The following is a 15,385-nucleotide window of genomic DNA, read 5'->3' on the forward strand; positions in this document are numbered from 1 at the left end:
TTGAGGCATTGTAAATAAAAAAAAAAAAAAAAAAAAGCAAACTGGGGGCAGCAAGCGGCCGGGCGTACTGAACCTCGGTGGAACGCGTAGACGCTGTCTTTGTGCTGGCAGGTGAGGACCACCACGGTCCAGTTGAAGGTGGACATCTTAATCCTACTCGGGTCCCGCAATGGAAGCGACAACTTGCGGATTTATGATGTTTATCTTGGTACCAGCAGTTTGGAAAACAGCGAACTTGGTACCAGCTCAACTACTTGGAAGACAGCTAGCTAGCTGGCAGCAGACCAATTAAAAATAAACATGACTAGTAATCTAGTTTTCTATACGGCCTACACATCATATTTAGTCGGCAGTTACTTCTCCGGAGTAAAAGGTGAAGCTAAACGGACTTTGATTCAATGTTATCATCTAGACATTTTCGGAAGTAACTTTTTGGACTACTTGCTTTGCCGTAGCGGTATGAGTGGCAGTTAAATATGTTTTCAGAACGTCTCTACCGGGCGGAAACCAAAAAAGACTGAACATTTTGGAGAAAACGCGACAAATTTTAGTCAAATGCCAAGAAGCAAACATGGTGCTCAAAACAGTCCTTAAAAAATTAGCAATTTATGAAAATAGTTCATACATATATTGCTCAGCCCCAACCCCTTCATTCAGTAAATTTAAAATGGCATTTTTAAAAACCCTTTACTTTCTTTCTATAAGTGGGCGTTGACGAGCAAACTAATTTTACTCATTTTTATTTTTACTTCTGAACATCTTGAATCAATTTTTAATAGAACAGGCAAGCTTTTCACATTACCAGATGACCATTTGAAAGAACTCATTTTTTTATTGACAAAAATGTATAAACGAGATGAAGCTGTGGAAACCGAAACAAAAAAAAAGCCCATACTAGTCATGAACTAGACAATTCAACATTTTATATACACATTTACATTTAAAATTCAGACATCTTCATTCATCTTCCTCCTCCTCCTCGGCTGGCAGTGGCCGGGACCTGCATGCACATGCAAAAAAAAAAAATAATAATAATAAAAATAACATTAGCAAAACATCCCTGCACAAACTCAGTACCACTCCGAAGAAGACTCTCTCTTCACAACATTAAAGTCGCATTCTTATTCATGAAAGAGATCTGATGGCTCAAAAATGGGAGTGACCACAGAGCCACCGACAATAAAGTCGCTGCAGAAGATGTGGTAGTGGAGCAGAACCCCACGCAGTAAAACTTAGACCCAAACCCACGTACTTCTTGCTGGTCTTGGATACACCACTGCCTCCAGCCTCTTCGTTGTCATCCTCCTCCTCTTCGTGGGGCTTCTGGTTCTCTTTCTCCGGCTTTGTTCCTGGACCCCCGAAGAAGTCCCCGATGCCCTTCTGCCAGGTGGGGGTGGGCCGAACGCACACAGGGTTCCCTCCGGCATACTTGTTCTTTGCTGTGTGGGGGGGAAAAAAAACTCAGCATCCGGCTTGTGCACTTTAAATAAGAGTGTGGGTGTCTGACCAGGAGTTGACGACTGAGGGGATGAGGAAGAGGCGGCGGTGTTGGCCACACTGGAGCCCAGAGACTTCCTGGGTGCAGAAGCTGCAACAGCTGCAAGAAAAATTATCAGATTGAATGTCAACACACAAAATGGCCTTGACTTCATCACACGATGTGCGTTCCTTCGTTGTTATTTCAAGTGGCGAATTGTTCAACAGATGCCAAATGTCTTCGACGTAGCCGAGCTCTAGGGCGCACTTTTTTGTTTGTATCAAAGAGCAAGAGAATCATAAATCATGCCGAAAACCCAACATGTTCTGTCCGTTTCAACGAATATTGGCACCGGGTCCCGAATTCGTGAAAAACTCTTGATAAAGAAAATACAATGCTCACGAGAGGGCATCCAATGTGCGTAAACGTACCCGTAATCTTTCAAACATTTGTCTCCGAATAAATTGAAAACTACGTTTTGGCGGGAGGCTGACTTGCTGTGGACCTTGAGGTGACTTGAGGACAAGTCGAATCCTCGTCCGAATAAGTTTTAACGTCAACACTTGATCCAACGGAAAGGCTGACCCAAGTCACGTTGGGTTTGTTAGGAGGCAACTCGGAAAGGGTCAGCGAACTAATATGAGACTTAGTATGTGAGGACGGCGTACCTTTCCTGTAAGATCCGGGGACACTGTCCGCTTTGGTCCGCACCATTTTGTCTGCGGTCAGAGTTGAGGAGGACAGAAAGTCAGGAAGTGAATGTTGTTACAACAGAAGGACGAAAAAAGACTGAAAAAGTGCACAGGCTGTCGACTGGCGACCCGCTTGAATTCCCGCCTTGATTCAAGACCATAATCGAATGGAGCGGGAGAGTTCTTCTTCGTCGATGTATGGCGGCTTTGCTCTATACCGCCCTCTAATGATGAAACGGTGTCATTGCCGAGAAAGGCTCCATATTCAAAGGTGAAGTTTTCGAACTGGTTTGCACAATTATTCAGAAAATCAATTAAATATATGAGCTATTTGTCCAATAAAACTTGGTATCGGTGAGCTTTGTTTCTCTCCGAGACGCAACAGGAAGTATATCATTTACGTAGATTGTTTCAGACAGATGTTTCATTAATTCCAAAGATGCTTTATTATTAGTATTAATCATAACAGGATACCACCATCCAGTATCTTATCTCAAAGGATCTCTCTCGCTCTTTAATATAATCGTAGTCGCTTGTTTCGAGTGTGTGAGTACAATGTGAAAGTGTATTTTAAGGTTTGACCGATTGAAAACTCATGACTCGACTGGTTTGTTTAGGTGACGCCATGCTTGTCCCTCGACGGCCTCCGTAGTGGCGGCAGCTGCTTGGTCTTCAATCGTTTCACGTCAGAAGTTTGGCCAAAAAGAAAAAAAAGCAGACGAAGAAATAAAGGTTTGTCCAACACATTTTGGCTCTTTGCGGGTCACTTTTCCCCGAGTTGGTGTCACCTGTGTGTAGTTGAAGACCCTTGCATGCGCTGCGAAAAACTTGTAAGGTCGCTCGTTAGCTGTTTCCAAAGTTACCCCTTCGCCTGTTAGCTTAGCCGCCGCTCGCCGGTTACTTTTGCACATTTGCTCACGTTTGAGGTGGTCCGAGAAGGACCGTTTCATGTTTGCGCCTTGCACCGGGGGAAGCTTTCTCATATTTCCAAAGTCAGAGAAGTGGTACAAGTTTCTGAAAGAAATCTAACTTTTCATACAGCAAGTTGTCAAATTTGCCACGGATGATGTTTGGCACCAATGCCAACCTCAGATTACGTCTGGTCCATCATTTCATGTGTACAACTGAAGATAATTCAAAACTGGACATTGTTTCTACTTGGTTCTTGCCAAATTGCTTTGCTCTTCTCATTTTCATCTAGAATCTGTTTACTTTTTTTTCGCTTGCAACACATTAAACGTATTTTCTTCACCAAATCCCTTAATAGAAGTGAGACAATACTTGTAGACTTAAATGTCAGCAGACCAAATCAACTGCAGGGACAAAACCCGTTTATGAGTTTGTCTCTGTCTTGACGTCCCTAGAGGGAAAGCGGGACAATGGTGTCACCCCTGACGAAAATGAATCGGACACCCATAATGTATCATGCTGACATATTTTCATTGTGTTAGATTCCACTTGAAAGATTGTTAGTGAAGGTTGGATCGACGTATTGTTGTGAATGCAGACTGTTGATGATCAACATGACTGACTTCGCTCTTACTCATAACAGCAATCTAATAAAAAGGTGTTCGTTCTTGCTGCGTGCGCAGGCGTGGCGGCCATGGACGACGTCACCCGTCTGATGTCCACAGGAGACACGGTGAAGATCTGGGATGCGGATTCCATGACGCTGCTGGAGCAGTTCAACCCGCACAGCGGCAGCCACCCAGTGGCGCAGGCCTGCTGGATGGCAAACAGTATCCTCGGCTGCAATCGGCATCCGCCTCCCGCCTCTTGAAAACGGGGATCGCTTAGACATCGGAATGTTTTCAGTGAGGAGCTTAGCCTACCTCCCGAATTGCGCTGAAAGCGTTGCCGCGTTTGCTCCTTGACGCTGTTGGCAGATCAGCATGTGGTGAGCGCCAGCAGCAGCGGGGACAAAGTTGTCGTGTCCAGTCTGAAGTCTCCTGACATTCCTCTGCTGGAGCTCGCCCAGGGGGTGAGCGGACACCCGTCGTCATCCTTTTCGCCACCGTTGTCCGCCACGCTCGCTGACACCTTGTCCCTTCCAGAAAGGACAAACACGCGTCAGCCTCAGCTCGTCCTCCCAGTTCGTGGCCAGCGGAGGTCTGGACCGCTGCGTCCACATTTGGGACTTGAAGACGTCCAAGCTGCTGCGCTCGCTCAAGGTGGGACACCGCCGCCATCCTCGTCTCGATCTTTGTGGTCTAACATGCCGTCGTGCGCCCAGGATCACGGCGACGAGGTCACGTGCGTGTCCTTCAACGCCAACGACAGCCTGCTGGCGTCCGGAGCTGCCGATGGCCATCTCGTCCTCTACAGTCTCACCACCAACACGTCCAGCAAACCCTTCGGATACGGAAGCCAGCAGGTGGCGCGCGCTTCTTCCTCTCTACCGTCAGCAAATTTTCTTCGATTTTTTTATTTTTCCATCCTCATATTCTTCCTTTCTCCTTGTTTTGTCTCCTTTCCTCACTCCTCCTCCTGCCTGCTGTCTCCCCGTCGCCTCGTTTCGCCTTAGCCGGTGCGCGACTTGGGCCTGTCGTGCCTGAAGCGCTCTCTGCTGGGGAGCGTGTCGGATGGCGGCTGGCTGACGCTGTGGGATGCCAACACGCAGAAGGAGCTCCACGCCTTCCGGACCGCCCACAAAGCGCCCGGCTCGGCCGTGGCCTTCTCGCCCGCCAGCGAGCTGCTGGTGGTCAGCGTTGGCCTGGACAAGAAGATCGTCTGCTACGACACGGCCAGCAAGATGTGAGCCTCGCCGCGAGCCTCGCGTGTGAGCACGAGTGCTCGTATCGCACGAGCAGCAGCGCTCGTATCACATGGCCTTTTGCAAATGACCATGCCCGATGAGCTGTCTGACCGCCATTCGATACAGATGTTAGCATTTAGCACGTGTGTGTGTGTGTGTGTATGCGTGCATTTTGTCAGCATTGTGCGTTCGATCCGTGCGGAGAGCCCACTGACGTCGGTGGCCTTCACTCCCGATGGCTCAGGCGTGCTGGTGGGTTCCACCCAGGGCGACATCTTGCGCTACGACTTGAGGAACAGCAGCGCCCCCACCAGGGTGACGCCGGCGCACGCCACCTCCGTCACCTGTCTGCGCTTTCAATGCGCCACCGCCAGACACAAGGTGGCGCCGCTCGCTCACTCACTCTGTCACACACTCCCAACCCCCCAGCTACTAAATAGAATATTTTTACATCGTGGACTATATAGTTGACTTTAGGACTGAAAGGATGAATTGAATACTCTCAAATACTACCACGCGAATTTCATGTCGTTGACCCTTGGGCTAAATGAATCGATACCTCCAGCAGCAGTGATGGTGACCATAGCTTTTGTGTTCCTGGACAGTTGGGCAAAATGTCTTCGTCCAGGGTGTCTGGCACCAAGAGCTCCGCCTCCAAACTGTGCAGCGGACAGCTGAGCCCCGCCCTTAACTCCTCCCCTCACATAAATGCAGGTACATTCTTGTCACGTATCTTCTGGAGGTAAAGCGCTCCTTCCAGCTTGCGTTGTTTTCTGCAGGTGGAGTCGGAGCGCAGGTGGCCAGTCGAGATGCGGGCGGACAGCAAGGGGCAGAGCAATTTGCCGTCGCGGAGAAGTTCAGCAGCGTCGGACGAAACAGCCTCGACATGTTTTCGCCACTCCGACAAGGTGACAACACGCAGCCGCCGACGAGCGCCGGCGAAACGTTCGGAGCGGCTCAAGGTGTGTGGCGACGTCTTGACGCTCATCGCCTGATAGCGCAGAAGCTAACAGTGTTGTCCGTTCCAAAGCAACCGCGTTGAGCAAGGAGGCGGGGCTTCCTCAGATCTGTGGCCGCGGCAGCCTGGAGATGTTCTCGCCACTCAGAGAAGGTCAGACCGCCGACGTCGCCCCAAGGAAGCCGTCAGCAGGGCGACTCTTACGTCCGACCTCCGCCTACCAGACGCCCACCATCAAGGAGGAGGAGTCAACCCAAGTCGGTGACGCTGACGTGGTCGTGAGCCGGACCACACAGCATTTCAAATTGTGAACCGGAAGTTGTGAATATGGTGATGTTTAACAGGTGGAGATGAGCGACTTCTCCCCCAGCCTGGAGGGGGAGGGTCAGACTCTGACCAGCTCATCCCGGCCCGCCAATTGTAGCCACTTGGTTCCGCCCTTCACTCCAGAGCTTCGAGTGAGAGCCAGCGGCGTTCAAGCTCAGCTCGACTACGACTCACCTGCCGCAGGTACGGCACCTTATCGGATGGATGGATGGCAGTGGGCGGGGCTTGTCATCGGGCACCCACTCTTCTGTCGCGTTCAGACGCAGCGGCGCCGGCTGTGACTGAGGCGGCCGGTGGTGCGCCGGCTCCCTTCAGCGGTGTCCTCATGAACGCCATCACCAGCATCATCCACCAATCATTGGATGAGCTCAGGTCAGCCAAATATCTTGGCTTCCCGCCTCTCTGCATGCGTCACATCCAGTGACTCGCCGTGTCTGTGCGCATGGGCGTCACCCGACTTACTGTGCGTGTCCGCAGAGACGCGTGCCACCGGGACATTATCAACCTTCAGGTGGAGATGATTCGCCAGTTTTGTATCCAGCAGGTGAGCAAGCGCTGCCATCATTGAGGACGATGACACCGGCGGGGGTGAGTCACATGCGTGTGCGTGTCTCGCAGAACGAGTTCCAGGCGCTGATGTCTGCGCAGCACTCGGCCAACGAGGCGCTGCTGCAGGAGAACCAGCGGCTCAAGGAGGAAAACCTTCGCCTCAAGACCAACTACTGAAGACACAATTTACATTTATGCTCATTAAAAGTTGCCATGTGATCAGCGCGTCGAGTGGAGCTTGCACAAACACGAGCAACGCAGGATGGGCAAAAGTTGGCACTTGATTCCGAGATTAGCAGCAACAACAAAAAATGCAGAGATCGCAAGGAGGCTTTCAAATTTAAAAAAAAAAAAAAAAAAGGATGTGAAATCACCGGACTCATCACAAGCAAGATGAATACATGTCTCTTAAAGCTATTGCTAATTTTAAAAATTCAACATAATTTAGATAGTTTATGTATAAGTCTGATTATTTTATTGCCCCCCCCCCACCCCAAAAAAAAGATGGCATCTTTAATTTAGAACGGCAGCGACTACAAACCTGCGGCAGCCTCGTTTGAAAAAAATATGCTCACACTGCCCAGTGATCAGGCAAAGTGTTAATCGGACCACGATAAATTAGTCAGAAGTCATGTGGCATTTGAATATTTGAAAGACTTTATAACAAGTCAAATGGCCCAATTTTTGGACTTTGGTTGGTGGCTTGAAAGGAGGCGGGGCCTATTTAAGGTCAACAAAATTCGAGTTTTTATTAAGAAAGATGAGAACAACACATGCATGCAATGTACAAGAGGTCAGAGGTCGGCCAGGTCGACTCTGCATATGGGGCAGGTGGTGTTATCCTGACAACGACAAACAACAGCAAAGTCACCGATGGCAATCATATGAATACCGATAATCCATTGGAACGATGACTGGTTGGATTTTTTTTCCCCTCTGCATGTAGAAAAACATGACAATGACATTCAATATTTTTTCTCCGCTTCTTTGATTGAATTTTCCTTAACAACACAGGTACACTTGAAACAAACGTTATTTTTCCCGCATCAGAGAAATAAATCCGTTTTTTCACTCTGGAAGAAATTGGGCAAACATTACCAAAGTCCAACCACGATCGATTGCAAAAGGTATCGGGTGGCCTCTCCAGAATACTTTAAATCAATCAGGACAAGAAATGCACAAACAAATTTTGGAGATAAGTCTGGCTTGGTCCGTTACATCCACCGGAATATCTGCCAAAGTGTCTGATTGTCAAAGCGCATCTTTACAAATGTCTTTGAAAAGACACCAAGAAATGGCCAAATAGTTGTTGATTGATTTATTGTGGCGACATTGCACAACAAGGCTGAAGCACCTCGCAAAAATAAAGAAATAAAGGATAAAAACTCACCCGCAACCAGCGGTCGATACAGGCCACGTGGTAGTCGTGGAAACATGGCAACATCCTCAGTTGATCGCCATCGTCGTAGTCGCCGAAGCAGATCTGACATCTGGCGGGGCAAAGCGCACGTGAGTAAGGCGCAGACGGCCGGCTGGAGGCGAAGGCCGCAGCACTCACCGCGCGTTGCCAGCGCCCGGCCGGAAGCACTTGACGGGGAAGCGCAGGACTTGGGTGCGTGGCAGCTTCTTGGACACGACGGCCCCCTGCTGTTCCTCCAGCGCCAGGAGCGCCTGCGGGTGACGCGCACACTCGACATAAACGCAACCGGGAAATCTGCCACGCCGACATTGTCCGATGTGCTCACCTCGTAGTCGTCGTCGTCGGACAAGTCATCCGCGGTCCTCTGCTGGCGTCTTCCGCGGCGACCTATCCCTCGCCGTGGTGAGCGGTCGGCGTGAGCGTGGTGGAGCGCGTCGTGCTGCAGAGACGGTTAAAGGGAAAAAGAAGACGGTTCCAGTCGTTTTCGGTCCATTTGATCGATTATCCCGGTTGACTGTCAATTAGTGTGCCTTGACAGCTGGGGAAAAGATCACATTTCACATTCATGGCCCAAAAATGATTCAATGCAACTTGGTTTCTTGAATTATAGTCAATGTTTTATGTTATGTGTTCTGTTGTAATTTTATGTTGCATGTTCTGTTAAGATCTTTGTTACAGCTACAACTGTTGTGAAGGCGCTATCGACTGGTAAATAAAGATGGATTGTATCTATCTAGGCTAGCGCTTTATAGAGACAACCGTGCCAGATGCATTTTACTCGGTAACTTCGCCAATGGCCGCGGTGACCGCACGATAACCAAGATGAGCTTGTCCTGGTCTGGGGAAGGACGGTATCGCGTCACGGCGCCATCTCGTGGCGCAAGTCCCCAGTTGACGGTGTTTCCCGTCACCAGAAAGGGAGAACTTATCAGCCTTTCACGGTGGCGTCCTATCGGAGCCCAAAGACAAACAGACTTTTTGGGGGGAGGGAACAAGAAGGCCTTCGTCATCCTTCCATGCGTCGTCTTTCAATGTCGTCGGAACATTTCAGACGCCGACGCAAAGAATTCATTTCCATGGGGAAAACAGATTTCATGTGCGAGTCAGCTGAGTTGCAAATCAACCGGGGATTCAAGGTCGAAAAAAAGGACAACGATGTCATCATCGTCGTCACGGCGACGTTCGCCGGCTGAAGCATCAACCTTGTCGACTACTCGGCTATGCCGCCGCGAAAATGATGATGTCACCACAACAGCGCTTACCCTGTGATGATGTCGGTGATGTGACTCCGCCTCCTCTTGGTCAAAGTGAGCCTGTAAACAGGAAGTGGTTAGCGAGCTGGTGGTGACATCTCAAGGTCCCGGAAGAAATGGCCGCGCCCACCTGCAGGCTTCGCGCAAAAGCTTCGTCTTCCTCCATCTGCACCGCGCGAACCGACAAGTCGCCGTCGTCATCGTCGATGACAACATCCTGCACTGCTGCTGCGTGCGCACACACACACACACACATCCTGTAGCCACCTTGATCATCAGTCAACTTTGACCTCCTCTTACTGGCTTGCAAAACAAACCCTATCCTCTGCTATTCACTGAAAATTCACCTATTCGCTACATTTGTCCTCAGGACATCTTGTCACATGTTGGTATCAAGGAAAGGATTCTTTGGTTAATGAGGGGGGCGGGGGGAGCGATCAACAAAACGATTGTTATTTAGAAGTATTGGCTCGTTGTGGCCCGAATGAATAATTTTGGCGAGGACAGAACACATTGCAAATAAAGATTCAGGTAATGAATTGTCGCCATGGGGATGGCTCTCCTTTACCTGTTGAGGCAGCGTGCTGCTCGCCGCTCAGCCACCTCCTCTCCTCCGCCGTCAGGAAGGACAACGAGTCGGACGGCGAACCGACCGCCGGCTTCGCCACCACTTCCGAGGTCATCGTCACGGGGGAGGATAAGGATGACGACGAGGATGACGAATACGAGGACAAAGCAGGGGAAGCATCCAGCCAGCCGTGGACGGGAGACAGTCCTGTGGCAGACACGGCCATCAGGCCGCGTTCCTCCCGCGCCGTCGCTAGCTTCCTGCGCTTAGGCGGTCCGGACGCACCGACGGCGGCGTGGGAACGTTTCGCTCGAGCCGCTGAACGACGTGTCATCACCTGTGGACGCGCACAACAGATGTCGAGGAGCAAGGAGATTCCGTTGAGACCACCGTGTTCAATTAAATGTCACCATAACGACTAGATGGAGCAAAAAGAAAGTTTTGGACTCACCGGGCTGGACGGGTCCTCTGCAATACGTGTCCATCGCCTGACCTTGGTGAGCTGCGGGCTGACACAAAACAACATTCAAACAAAAAGAAACAACAACAACAATCACATAAGTAAAGCTCCTCCGTTTTCCCAAAAAGAATAGTGTCACTTCGAGTGACTCACTTGTGTATTTTGCAGTTTGCTTATCATGTTCATACAAATCTATAGTCTCATTATGACTTGTTATACAAGGGCATGTTCTCTCGTGTCCAGAACTCCGTCGTAAACAGGGATGGCGCTACACAGAGGTTAGGGGGCCTTTTGCCCCGTCGGAAATCTGTGTAAGTTCCTCCATCGTTTAATTTGATATTCTAAAACATACGTGTAAATTATTTTCTCAGTCATCTGAAGTATCAGACAAGCCCCTTTTAGCCCCGAGAGAGAAAAACTCCTGGAGCTGTCCTTGGTCGTAAAGCGATTGTTAAGCGAGGACCTCTGTGTCATGTCCGGTTCGGTTGGATCACGGCGGTTCCTACCTGGGAGTCTCTGGGACGACGAGCGACAATTCGTCCACGAGGAAAGCTCGGTCCAGTTGGTCGTCTTCAGCACCGCTCCAGTCGGCCGTGAGGGAAGACTCCATTCTCAACATTCCCCATCCACTAAAACACAAACAGCAACAACACTCGGTGACATTGTTACGTTTAGACATCAACATTTCCTCAAGTGTGACGACGTTGTTATACCCCAAAACGATCCATTCATTCAATAAACACTAACGGCTAGCATCGTTAGCATCGGGAGGAGACAAAAATAGTGCATTGTAATGAACGGTCCAAATCAACACCAAAAGTTAGAAGAAATAGGATATGCACATTTTTTTTTACACGGATCAAAATAATGAATTCAGCAAATTAATTATTTTCGTGTTTTGTGTGTAACGGGAAAAAAACAGTTTACCGCAGTTTTAGGCAGGAAGTGGATGACGACTTCCGGTGCCCACAAACCAATGACCAAAACGTTAAAATATTTTAAAAAGTGTCCTCCTCATACCCCCCGGTTGTCCTTTCGTAGACTAAACACAAACGAATAATTTACGGTTAATAATAAACACCAGAAGATCCCCAAATCAACGCGTTAGAGTTTGAACATGTGGAACAGCAAAATGTGCTCGTTGGTGAATGAACACACGACAGAAAATAGACGTTCCGTTTACCTAGGCGCCAACATTCAAACCTCGAAAGATGACTACGTAACATATTTACATTTGTATAATACCATCCATTCAATCATTTCTAACACCGCTTTTCCTAAACAGGGTAGCAGGAGCCGATCCCAGCTGACTTCGGGCTGAAGGCGGACTACACCATGAACTGGTCGCGACTCAGTCGCAGGGCGTATTTAAAGATAAACAACCATTCCCACCCACATCCAGTGGATGGGAACCGCACCCAAGCTACCGTACACAGGTCAGGCGAGTGTACCACTACACCATCAGCGGCGGGATTGTGTAGTATTTCATTAAAAAATGTGAATTGTCTGGTGCTGTTTATTCCGCTTCAACTGAATAAATAGAGAACAGTGCGGTCTTTACCATGTACGTCACAGTTCCGAGGTTTTAGTTCCATCCTCGGCTTCTGACTTCTTGTGTGATGTTCTTCATGTGTTTGCGTGGGGTTTTCCACGTTCCCAAAGTTGAAGATTTAATCGTCCAAAAGTTTAAATGTCTGCATGTGCCTTAACATTTTTTTTGCGACTTGTCAGTTTTGTTCAAGAGTTATCAATGATGTTTTGCAGTAAAAATGTACCCCCGAAAGTAGGTTGAGGTTTTAATTGTTTTTATTCCTCCAAACAGAATTAAACCTTCACATTGTGTCCGAACACTGGGAACAAAACAGTGCCCCCGACAGGTGGCTCGAGCGGACAGAAAACCACCCCGAAGTGCTTCACGTTATCTTTTCCAACACTGAACAGAAGATGAACACGCATGCTGGAGAAGAAGAAAAGTTGACGTCGGTAAGGTCAACAAGATGAGCTGAGAGGAGTCTAGAAGAGCATGCTCTGCAGGGACTTGCGCACGGATGCCATTTCCTGTTGTTGCTGCCAAAGGACAAAGCGCAAGATGATTTCATGTCAGCGCGTGAACTCGACTCGACTCACAGTGTCCATGAGGATCTTCTTCTGCATGGTGGCCATCTCCTTCCTCAGCTCCTGCTGCGCCCGATGAAGGATGTCCTCTTGGCTCTTCTCCATCTCCTCCATGTTCTGCGCACACCAAATGCCACAAGAAGACTCCCCTTAACCATTTGAGTCGAACTCACTTCCTTGTTTTGAACTATTTCAGATATGTTGATGCAAATGGTGAAAGTTCCCGAGGGTGGGTAGGCGATCGAATCGCCGGAGAACGGAATGAGCGGGACCAATGCGAACTGCAGGAAAAGCATTCAACAAAAATCTTGAAATTGCCAGGCTTCGTCTGTCTGTGACCTAAACATGTCCACAAATAAGCTGAAAAGGGAAGTCAAACCCAACAAGGCCACCTGAGGTTAAAAAAAAAAAAAGACATGCTTGTTGAAGGAAGACAGGTGTGTGTCCAAATTCCCAAATTCCAAAATAAGAGCGCGAAATCCAAACAGGAAAAGTGATTGCTGTTGTTTTTGACCTTGACAAAGTGCTTGAAGAGCTCTTGCAAGGTCTCCACTTTCTGCTTCTGAAGAACTTTGCTCTGCTGGATCACCTTCTGCTGCTGGCGCATCAGATTCTGAACGCACGCGCACACACAAACACACCAAAGACCGTTAGAGCTTGCTTAAAAGGCTTCAAGCCTCATGTGACAAAGCGGCAGGTGCAATTCTTTTTTATTGGTTTGGCTGCTTGAGCAAATTTTCGTGTTTGGAGTCGGCTGCGTGCTGCCTAGAACACGCACAAAGCCGGGGCCGGAGTTTGTTTCCCTTATTTTTTTTCTCTCTCAAACATTATAGCAATGGCATTTTCTATTGATATCAATGTCGTGTCTATCGCGATAGATTTTGTTTTTTAATTTGTTTACTTCCATATCCCCTGAAGGGACTCCACCCTTTCATGTACAGATGTTGCAAAAGAAGAGTATTTAAAAAAAAAAAAACAAGCATGGCAAATAGTTAACTGATCAAATGCACAGTATAAATTGCTCAGCGTGAGTTGTGTTTCACGTGTGCGCGCGCACATTGAGCTTTTCCTCCTGCTCCTCCACTTGCTGAACCTCAAGCTGCCACTGCTGCAGAACTGACGACAACTGCTGAGAACATTCCTGAGTCATCTTCTGCCTGCGCAGATACACACCAGCAAGACATAAGGACCGAAGCAGAACACGAGTTGCATGTCGGGGAAGACATGACATCATTCGCACGGACGCAAGCGGGCAGGCGGGCATGTCATCATACCTCTGCTTGTGGTAGTCGTTCCACAGTTGCTCCATTTTCTGCTGACCTCCGTTCATGTAAGTCTTGGTCAGACTTTCCAGACGCTTGCGCTTGGTGAGCATCACCTTGTTGATGTCAGCTGTGCGGGCGCACGCGTACGCACACGCACGCACGCACGCACGCACACGCACACACACACACACACACACACACACACACACACACACACACACCTTGTTGAGCTGTGCAATATAAAAACATATATTGTAGATGAAATATAAAACTATTGCAGCATATAATTTGTTTTCTGTTGAAAACCACAATGTACGAAGGCCATTCACTATATGCTCTAAGATGACTTTTTACCATAAAAGTGTAATATTGATAGGTTACTTTTTATTTATTTTGCTTTTCCATGTAATCTCAAAGTACTGCAACACATTTCTTCCATCGGTGTACATGTTTTGAATGAATGAATGAATGGAACATTGCAAACCTTGAATGGATATGGGTAGGTACCCTTAAAAGATTTTAATTTGTTTTAATAGACTTATTTGGTTGTTGTAAATTCTTGTGTATTTCTTTAGTACACATGTGTCAAAGTGCCGGCCCGCGGGCCAAATCCGGCCCGCGAGAATGTTTTCAGTGGCCCCTGGGATGATATTGATTTATTATTAGAACCGGCCCGCGGACCGCAGCAAGCCGAGAGCCCGCAGATCTTTTACACGCACCAAGACTACATTTCCCACAATGCAACGGTGACGCGCCAAGCAGTCGGCCGCTTTATTTAAATATTTATTAGTCTAGCAGTCGTTCCCATAACAGTGACATTAGCTTTCAGATACCCATCAAAAATGGCAAAACGGAAGGTGGACACTGAGAACCGGGGGTTTCAAACAAGGTGGGAGTCGAAGTACATGTTCATGGACGTAGCTGGAAAACCTGTGTGTCTTCTGTGCGGAGAAAGTGTGGCGCGATTGAAATAGTGTAATCTGAGACGACATCATGAAACGAAACACGCGAACAAAAACAAGAACATGGACATGGAGGGGGAAGGGGGATTTCATTAAAAACGGTATACTTAAAGTTTGTGACGAAGTTTACCCCGAAAAAAAGCAACTCTTTTTAAACGTGAGCATTAGCAGAAACACAATTGTAGTGTTTCTGCAAAGATACGGCAGTGCGTGCTGCGCAGTTTGCCCCTTTCCCCCCCGACACAGTGGCCCCGCTGCGCATCCAGGCTGCTCAAACGTTGTCGAAAGTTTGGCAGCACATACGTGTGTGAACAACTATTTTCTTTGATGAAGCTGAACAAAACATCACACAGAAGTCGATTTACTGCTGAACACCCTCACTCAATTTTGAGGATTTGCTCAGCTCAGAGCTGACCCCAAATATTGATGAACTTGTAGAAAAGTTAAGACACCACCGAGTATCAGCCTCAGCCTCAAAGAAGTGAATATTACTTATAATATACTGTGCAATCACATACTAAGAGTTTTTACTCAGTTCAAGTTTAAAAATTAAAGTATATTTGCTTTCGCTGCTTGTTACTTCT

General features: G+C 48.2%; 5 protein-coding genes across 9 annotated transcripts in view; 1 reads left to right on the top strand and 4 right to left on the bottom strand.

The window, feature by feature from the left end:
- Positions 1-146, bottom strand: part of fcsk (fucose kinase) — a 6,988-nt gene extending 6,842 nt beyond the window's left edge. Inside the window, exon 1 of the mRNA XM_019873879.1 lies at positions 69-146. Coding sequence (XP_019729438.1) covers positions 69-146 — 78 coding nt within the window. The remainder of the gene's footprint in view (positions 1-68) is intronic.
- A 781-nt stretch (positions 147-927) lies between these two features.
- pclaf (PCNA clamp associated factor) lies at positions 928-2,365 on the bottom strand. 2 transcript variants are annotated; one of them, XM_019873947.1, is made up of 4 exons: positions 2,146-2,365; positions 1,508-1,597; positions 1,253-1,439; positions 928-1,000 (listed from the first exon to the last, which is right to left on the bottom strand). In XM_019873947.1, the coding sequence occupies exons 1-4, from the start codon at positions 2,189-2,191 to the stop codon at positions 958-960; spliced, it is 366 nt and encodes a 121-aa protein (XP_019729506.1). In that variant the 5' UTR covers positions 2,192-2,365; the 3' UTR covers positions 928-957. The 2 variants fall into 2 exon arrangements, with proteins under 2 accessions (XP_019729506.1, XP_019729505.1); XM_019873946.1 differs by having other exon boundaries at positions 936-1,000; positions 1,249-1,439; positions 2,146-2,364.
- A 320-nt stretch (positions 2,366-2,685) lies between these two features.
- On the top strand, positions 2,686-7,192 carry nedd1 (NEDD1 gamma-tubulin ring complex targeting factor). Of its 4 annotated transcripts, none has more exons than XM_019873935.1 (14): positions 2,686-2,901; positions 3,737-3,908; positions 4,056-4,150; positions 4,224-4,340; positions 4,403-4,543; positions 4,694-4,923; positions 5,104-5,305; positions 5,530-5,638; positions 5,704-5,886; positions 5,955-6,139; positions 6,227-6,392; positions 6,470-6,581; positions 6,687-6,753; positions 6,828-7,192. In XM_019873935.1, exons 2-14 carry the CDS (start codon positions 3,773-3,775, stop codon positions 6,933-6,935), a joined length of 1,851 nt encoding a protein of 616 aa, XP_019729494.1. In that variant the 5' UTR covers positions 2,686-2,901; positions 3,737-3,772; the 3' UTR covers positions 6,936-7,192. The 4 variants fall into 4 exon arrangements, with proteins under 4 accessions (XP_019729494.1, XP_019729497.1, XP_019729493.1 ...); XM_019873938.1 differs by having other exon boundaries at positions 3,762-3,908; positions 5,710-5,886; XM_019873934.1 differs by having other exon boundaries at positions 2,687-2,901; positions 3,762-3,908.
- A 289-nt stretch (positions 7,193-7,481) lies between these two features.
- Positions 7,482-11,710, bottom strand: LOC109518225 (uncharacterized). The gene is made up of 10 exons (XM_019873940.1): positions 11,692-11,710; positions 10,966-11,088; positions 10,451-10,508; positions 10,000-10,336; positions 9,562-9,659; positions 9,441-9,491; positions 8,504-8,617; positions 8,317-8,429; positions 8,149-8,248; positions 7,482-7,600 (listed from the first exon to the last, which is right to left on the bottom strand). Exons 2-10 carry the CDS (start codon positions 11,076-11,078, stop codon positions 7,553-7,555), a joined length of 1,032 nt encoding a protein of 343 aa, XP_019729499.1. The 5' UTR covers positions 11,079-11,088; positions 11,692-11,710; the 3' UTR covers positions 7,482-7,552.
- Positions 11,711-12,275: 565 nt separating this feature from the next.
- Positions 12,276-15,385, bottom strand: part of sycp3 (synaptonemal complex protein 3) — a 4,301-nt gene continuing 1,191 nt past the window's right edge. The window contains exons 4-8 of the mRNA XM_019873941.1: positions 13,849-13,966; positions 13,632-13,731; positions 13,089-13,187; positions 12,587-12,691; positions 12,276-12,526 (exon numbers count right to left, since the gene is read on the bottom strand). Coding sequence (XP_019729500.1) covers positions 12,473-12,526; positions 12,587-12,691; positions 13,089-13,187; positions 13,632-13,731; positions 13,849-13,966 — 476 coding nt within the window. The 3' untranslated portion in view covers positions 12,276-12,472. The remainder of the gene's footprint in view (positions 12,527-12,586; positions 12,692-13,088; positions 13,188-13,631; positions 13,732-13,848; positions 13,967-15,385) is intronic.

Source organism: Hippocampus comes, unplaced genomic scaffold, assembly GCF_001891065.2.
Source record: "Hippocampus comes isolate QL1 unplaced genomic scaffold, H_comes_QL1_v1.1 scaffold298, whole genome shotgun sequence".
Taxonomy (NCBI): Eukaryota; Metazoa; Chordata; class Actinopteri; order Syngnathiformes; family Syngnathidae; genus Hippocampus; species Hippocampus comes.